The sequence below is a fragment of the Triplophysa rosa genome, linkage group LG9 (assembly GCF_024868665.1).
Source record: "Triplophysa rosa linkage group LG9, Trosa_1v2, whole genome shotgun sequence".
Taxonomy (NCBI): Eukaryota; Metazoa; Chordata; class Actinopteri; order Cypriniformes; family Nemacheilidae; genus Triplophysa; species Triplophysa rosa.
The window spans coordinates 11938730-11946255 of NC_079898.1; the positions used below are offsets into that span (position 1 = coordinate 11938730).

General features: G+C 35.8%; 2 protein-coding genes across 4 annotated transcripts; one reads left to right on the plus strand and one right to left on the minus strand.

Moving 5' to 3' along the window:
- Positions 1-321: 321 nt before the first annotated feature.
- Positions 322-1614, plus strand: lamtor3 (late endosomal/lysosomal adaptor, MAPK and MTOR activator 3). 2 transcript variants are annotated; one of them, XM_057342033.1, is made up of 7 exons: positions 322-415; positions 608-644; positions 737-771; positions 861-919; positions 1006-1139; positions 1221-1284; positions 1373-1613. In XM_057342033.1, exons 2-7 carry the CDS (start codon positions 636-638, stop codon positions 1444-1446), a joined length of 375 nt encoding a protein of 124 aa, XP_057198016.1. In that variant the 5' UTR covers positions 322-415; positions 608-635; the 3' UTR covers positions 1447-1613. The 2 variants fall into 2 exon arrangements, with proteins under 2 accessions (XP_057198016.1, XP_057198017.1); XM_057342034.1 differs by having other exon boundaries at positions 336-414; positions 604-644; positions 1373-1614.
- A 175-nt stretch (positions 1615-1789) lies between these two features.
- On the minus strand, positions 1790-7147 carry dapp1 (dual adaptor of phosphotyrosine and 3-phosphoinositides). Of its 2 annotated transcripts, none has more exons than XM_057342032.1 (9): positions 7000-7147; positions 5444-5566; positions 4651-4784; positions 4439-4569; positions 3950-3997; positions 3730-3792; positions 3565-3616; positions 2485-2572; positions 1790-2313 (listed from the first exon to the last, which is right to left on the minus strand). In XM_057342032.1, the coding sequence occupies exons 1-8, from the start codon at positions 7059-7061 to the stop codon at positions 2505-2507; spliced, it is 681 nt and encodes a 226-aa protein (XP_057198015.1). In that variant the 5' UTR covers positions 7062-7147; the 3' UTR covers positions 1790-2313; positions 2485-2504. The 2 variants fall into 2 exon arrangements, with proteins under 2 accessions (XP_057198015.1, XP_057198014.1); XM_057342031.1 differs by having other exon boundaries at positions 3565-3650.
- Positions 7148-7526: the final 379 nt, after the last annotated feature.

Genomic DNA, 7526 nt, shown 5'->3' on the forward strand with positions numbered 1-7526 from the left:
ATGCAAAATAATGAAAGCAACATATATTTCTACCAACTTTATTACATAAAGTCATTTTTTATAATCAGGGATGCTCTGCAGCTGGCTTGAGCCACTAGAGGGCGGTTTTGACTAGAAGGGATACAGATACCTCCACTGGGCATGCGCACTTCAGTACCGCGGAAAACAATTGATTTCTATTTTTTATTATTGTAAGGTTAGGTTTAGAGTTGGGGGAGGTGTAGGCGTTAGCTAATGTCATTTATTGTAATTATATGGCGAAATTTTGCACCACTTCTGGCCGAAGCTGTATCCCTTCTAGCAACGACCGGACGTTACGACACGGATATTACGTATAAGGAAAAGCTTGCGATTTCTGTCATGTGACGAACGCGCATAAACAAGTTGAGAACTATTCAATCAAGCAACATTAAAGGTAATACTGTCACATTTTCTATAAATATGTTTCTTATTACCAACAACTATTAGATGACGTAAGCCCGTCAGCATTGTACGTTAACGTATAAAATGTCAGTAGCTACCTAGAATTTCCCCCCAATAAGATACTGCCATTGTGTGTTATATCGTATCATTTTCTTATCGTCTTTTTTGCTTTTGGGTGCTGCAGGCGAATCACTCAATCCATTCTCATAAATATGGCAGATGTGAGTACAGTGTACATTTTCCCTAACGCTTGAAGTCTTGCTGTATATTCTGTGGATTATGGTACCTGACATTATGTTTGTTTCTGTTACAGAATCTGAAGAGTTTTCTGTATAAACAACTGCCAAGGTAAACAGATTCATCAACAACTGTCATGACTAACAAGAATATTAATGAATGAATAATATTGTTTCCTAAGAGTTTTATTTTTTTCACAGTGTTGAAGGGCTCCATGCCATAGTAATAACAGATAGAGATGGGGTTCCTGTAATCAAAGGTAAACGCCTCAGTTTAGTCATTTGGTTTACATGTTTGTTGTCTGTACACACTCTATCTGAAATCTTGGTTGTGCTACACCTTTAGTTGCCAATGACAATGCACCTGAATACGCACTGCGGCCGACATTCTTATCTACCTTTGCTTTGGCAACTGACCAGGGCAGCAAGCTGGGCTTGTCTAAAAATAAGAGCATCATTTGCTACTATAACACATATCAGGTACAGTATTTACAGAGTCCACTATTGACTTGTTACTTGTAAAATTTCTTGTTGTAAAGTTTTTTATGCATTTCCTGGCAGATTGTACAGTTCAACCGATTACCCTTAGTGATAAGTTTCATCGCAAGTAGTAATGCCAACACAGGTAAGCCAAAGTAACTTTGGTTGTGAAAGAATCTGGAAAAAGTATAGTAGATTGATCTATACTAATATGTATTATTTTGTATATTTAGGTTTGATCTTTAGTCTTGAGAAGGAGCTTGTTCCCCTGATAGAAGAATTAAGGCAGGTGGTGGAAGTAGCTTAGAAACGTCTCAACTACACTGTTGTAGGTCATACATCTGTACATATATAATGTGAGCTGTATGTTTGTATTGAATTTTGTGTTGGATTGTCTTGATGCTGTATGTCTCTTTTGAATGTAACCTGTTCCTTGAGTCTCCTTATTAATAAATATGTCCAAGGCTTTGGTTTAGAAAAATATATTTATTTACGGTCCATCATAAATTTTTACAGAAGGTGCTCTTTCATAGGAAAATGGGTACTGTGTACACATTCCTAAACAACACAAGAGTATTCACTTACTGTCAGCTCAGACATTACATTAGAAATAACTTGTCCTTCCTCCAATGTCCTAATAGTCTGTTTTCAGGGAATGATAAATGCACTGTAATATTTAAAAATGGTTAAATACTGTGTTGTCAAAGTTGACAAGCACTTAATACTTTTTATCAGTTAGATATTTGCAAAACCCAGTGACAAACATAAAGGGTGACTCATTTCTGGCAAAAAAATAAACATCATGAAAATATGGAGATAAGAGGTTTCAAAAGGACAGCAGCGGTATGTACATATATTTATGCTACATTTTCAGTTTGGTTTGCAGAACACAAGTAAAAAAACAAAGCCTACTTTAAATTATAGTTCTTATGTCAGTAGTGTACTGTCTTCAGACATTCGTTTGACTTGGTTTTTCTATATACACGAGCTTTAATGCATGGTTCAGTGCTCATAGGATTTTTAGCTCCACGTCACCAAAGTAGCAGGCCTTCAGAGGTAATAACTTTGAAGTTCCAGCCCTTTGTAATTACAAACTATAAAACTGCACAGCTCTTAGTTGTTGTAATACTTTTATTCTTCAAGTTGACCGTCATCGACCTCTCTTTATCTGTGACTGAAAATGTAGGACAGTCACCATTAGAGATAAGGTTAACAAAAGACAAATATGATCAGTCACAAAAGATGTTTAATTCCTACCCGTAAACAATTGCATTAGAAGGAAATAATGTCCAGGATTTACACTCAGTATCTAACTAGTTACAGTTTGTTTGTAAGTTCCTCTTACCAGTTTCCACCGTAGTATCTTTATCCATTCATCTGCCTCAGCACCTGATTTTGCACACAGATAAAATGTCCTCTCAGGGAACACCATACTATCAGACACACAGAGATAAAAGAGTTCAGTGAAATATTTTTAATAACAAGTTTTAATAGAAAGAGTTTAAATAGGTGTTCACGGTGAGTAAAATTCTGAAATTAAGCATGGTATGGAAACATGTGGGCAGGAGGAAGTTCAGACTTCCTCTTAATTAAGCTCACTTACATATGAGAAATTATGTTAAATGTCCACAGAATAAAGTATTATAATGAGAAATTAAAATATGGAGGTTCAAATATGTATTCAATTCAAATATGTAATTATTTCTTGTTATGACCTTTTAAGTCTAGTTTAAAAAAAGTTCTAAACTTCTATTACTGTTAAATGTATTTTTTCAATGTTATACTTCGAGAAATGTTTTGTTATATCACCCCACTGTAAAACTGAATACAAAGGAATGATGTTCTCTCCAACTCAAACATATTGTGTGTATTGTGCTTAACAGTGCAAGCCACCCAGATATGATAGCTTATTTTTAAATAGTCAAAAATAGCTAGTAATTGTCCACTTGCCCAACTACAGAAGTTTCAGATGTAATAATAGTAGGGTTATGTAGTGTGGCACAACAAATAGGTAAACAGTTGTGTGTAATTAGCCCAAGAAATTGTTATATTTGACCCAACAATGGGTTCAAAATAACCCAGCGTTTTTAGAGTATGGTTTCATTCTTTCATATTTCAACAACTGTTTGTATGTGCAGTAAAGCAGAATACTTTTATAATATCTTCACTAAACACATTTCGATCCAGATGCAAATGAGGAAAAATCATGGGAAATTTCCTCTGTAACTTTTTTTATATTAACAGATGACAAACATACAGTAAATGTTCAAAATAAGACAGTAAGGGAAAGGGCACAATGTGGAGCTACCAAGGCTAAGTCACACTGATCCAACAAACGCCAACAAGCACCAACGTTCTAAATTCTCATTGACACTGATTCAATTTTTGAATTCAATGTGAATTAGGCATAATATAAAAGTCTTACCAGAAGCAGTTGACCCTCTCCTGACTGTAGTCGAACTGAACCGCTGAGCACCCTGTCAGATCAAGTGTTCGAATTGGCTCATCAAACTAAGAATAATTTTTCTTTTGTTAGACCAATAATCAACTTCAGTTATTTACTGAGGCTGACTGCACAAAATGCACTTACCATTTTGTCCTTGAAATATTTTAGTTCATGTCTATGCAATGTGAACCATCTCTGCTTCCAGTTCTACTCAGAAAACAAATAAAAAGAGATACTTTCAGCCAACATTCCTTAACTGGGTTTGCTCTAACCCATTATCTGGAATTGGCATTTAACACAAACATTAGTTTGACTATAAATGGGTCTAATGTGTGTAATGAGCAAACAACCATATGATGCATACCTTTATGATGGCACCTTGTTTTACCAGATAACCCTCTTTAGTGCCAAGCTGTAGAAAAAAACAGTTTTATTTAATGATTCACGGTCACAGCTCATGCTGTTAAGACATGTAGCACATTTCTACCATCAGGACGAATAGTTCTCGTTGTGAAACTGTGCTGTTCTGTGCCCATCTTTGCCTACTGGCACTGTCAGTTTCTTTTTTGTAAATGAAGTCAGGATAAAAATGCCTCAAACATTCATCCTATTGACTTTTTGCCCTAGTCAATTGTATCAACTTTAATTTACTTCACCTAAATATTAACAAACGTGTATAATATTAACAAACAAGTAACCGATCACTATGTCATTACTGGCATTCAAGTAGCCTACACAACTACCATACTGAGAAATCCATGCCATGCTAAACTCGAACTTTTCGGCCCAATTGTAAATGTTAAAAGACACTCAATATGTTCAAGTATTAACACATAAAAGCTGATTGACTTACTGATGGAGCATTAGGCACCAAGTCATTTTCATGCCGCCCCGTCTGCATGGCCGTATGCACACACACAGTCTCATATATAGACGGCTCCTCCACCTGCCGTGGGTATGGGAACCGTAGGACGATGAGATTTCCTTAGTTACAAGAGTGACACAGGAATCAAGGTCACTATAAAAAGTGAGTTTGCGAACTGTGTGAAGGAAAAGTACACTTACCTGTCTCGCTGCCTAGCAGGGGCTGATTGGCCATATGACTGGTGAAATCCTGTAGAGAGGAAAATTCATTGAAGCCAAAAGAATATCTGCCATACTGCCGCCGGACGTTGAAGTGTTTCACAGAATCCTTTGCCCTGAACATGTCAAGGAAAGTCAGGAAATGTGATCGTGATAAGCAGGTTTTCCCCTCCTGTCAATTAAATTGGCTCAAAACACAAAGACTAAATTTAGATCTCTTTAGATTTAGATGTCTCTCCACTGCCAGCAACTGCAGGCCAAATTTCTTATAAGAGAAATGTTATCTGGGCAATAAAAAACTGATTCACATTATACAATAAGGATGTAACATGACTGCAATGGATCCTCTCTTGTTTTTATAAAAATGGCCACAAAGACTGTTCCAAACATAAGTAAATTTGTTTATTTTTTTAAATCTTTTGATGGACTGCTAACACAATTAAAAAAAAAAGCAATAAGGCCTTCAAGGTCATGTTTTATTGTAAATATAGGCACGACTGACGTGGTTGCAGGTTGCGGCTACCAACAGACTGTAGTTGTGATTATATTCACACTTTAAAAAAAGAAAGGGGAACTGAAATGTCGTAAGCAGCACCAAAGAACAGCGACAGACAAAATGGGGGAATAACAAAAAAGTATACAGTAAAGTGCAATGATAAAAGAATATGTAGTGTATAATCTGTGTATGTGTATAATGTACGTTTTCTACATATACATATTAAAGTGATTCATAGCATGTAACTACTATAATATAAAGGATTTAAGGACATCTTACCGGACAGACAGTGCGAAGCATTCAGGTCCCCGGTTGCTGTTTCTAAGCAAAAAACTCCCATCTACCCCATTAGAAAGCAGAAGAGCTTCAGCTGCATGCCGGGACAAATCATAATGATACCAACTACAAAGATCAACAAAGAAAATAGGAGACTTGAGTACTAGATACACATACAGTGAGCCGACTCATTAAAATGCCACAAACTAAACATATCCGACATATCTCGTGTTTACTCTTAAAACTGCCCCATAACAACCCATGACACATTAGACTGATATCTCTTAAACCAGCACATAACATCAACACTTTAAAAGAGAGTAGGTCTAATGATAAAATCAGATACAAAATGAACAAGTTTAATTCTGAGAGTGCAACATGTTTCAGGTAAGTTTCAGGTTTTGCACAGCGCCTTTTTTCTCTGTCATAACTATTTAAGAGCAGTGACCTGGATGTAGCAGTATGTATAATGTGACACTGACAATGTCCTGAGCATATGGGTCTTAATAGAAAAACAAACAAAATAACTTTATAAATATTTTAAATATTAACTTATTTTCTTTCTATTTTGGGGTATACAATTGTGATTTTTTTGTAAACATTGACCAGAACCCCAAGAAGCCATTGCGTTCAGTAGATATTCCTGTCTGCTTTGGAGGATCACTTTTTTACAATCACGATTTTTACTTTGTAGCCTCTTTTTGTTTTGCTATGTTCCAAATGTTGCAATAGTTAAAAGACTGATATCCGTTCCATAAAAAAACTATTTGAATAACAATTGCCAGAATGTTAAACCACAAGCAGAACACATACAATTCACAATGTACAGATAGGCTATAGATGAGAACTGCGCCTGTCATCTTCAGCTTGCTAACTACCCTTACCAAAATTAACCATGTTTTCTTTGAGGTACAAGTGTAGTAACCATGGTTTTTTGGTGCATTCATAGGGCAAAACCATGGTTTTACTACAGTAAAAACCATAGTAAACGATTTTTCAATTTTAACTGTAGTAAAACCATGGTAAATTTTCGTAAGGGTAGTTGGTGTCAAAAATAAATAAAATAAGGCAAAAATTGATTGAAGCTTTAAATAAAACTGTTCAATAATGATCTAACTCATTTAAATTAACATGCGCTATATAAAATTAAATTGAATTCAAAGGTGCTTTTAGCGCTTGACACAATCCATTGTAATGGTCAGATTTGTTTATACAGTAGGCTATTTCTTTACAGTCCATGAAACGAAAGTATTTCCTCATACTCTAGAACAGGCTTAGCAGGTGTACAAACACATAACACAACCAAAGCTTGTTCACACCATATGTATTTGTCCTTTCTATGCGTTTTATTTTCATGACTGATCATAAATGTTGTATGCGATCACAAACGGGTAATGACGAATTATGATTAATACTTAAACACGTTTAAATGTAACTTAACATAAGATAAAAGGATATCAAGGGGAACAAACAGCTTAAAAGATACACCGCTTACTATCACGGCGGTATTACTTTTTTTATTGGGTAACAGTTAGGTCAGAGTAACAGATCAAATTCACCTGACAGACTCGAGCTCGTCCACGTCTTCCCCGAAGCTGCGCGTTGAACTGCAGACGCTCATCTCTTCAGTTCACTCCGTCAGCGCAAATATTCACTGTAGTACACCGATCTCTGTTCAGACTCAACTAAAACAGTTACTTTGCTGTCTTTGCCTTACAATCGAAAGCACGTTCAGCACAGGGGAAGTCCAACAGGTCCGCCCACAGATGCCATTATTTAGAGAACCAATGAGTTCCCGGAGTAACATTACATGTAATATTAGATCGTTTAGTTACGACCATTTAAAACTTTATAGTGGCAGTCAGGAAGCCTTTAATATGTGTATGTTGTTGTTAAGACAGTGAATAATATTCACAGAAACTCGTCGAATTATAAGGTTCTATTTGACATTTTTGTCAAAATTACGTTTTTCACATATTCTGTGACGGTTTAGGCCTACACAATGTGATGTTTTTCTTTACGTTTTTGAGACTTTTTTAGAAATAAAAAGTTAAATGGAACGCTTAAAAATTGAGGTTCACATTTC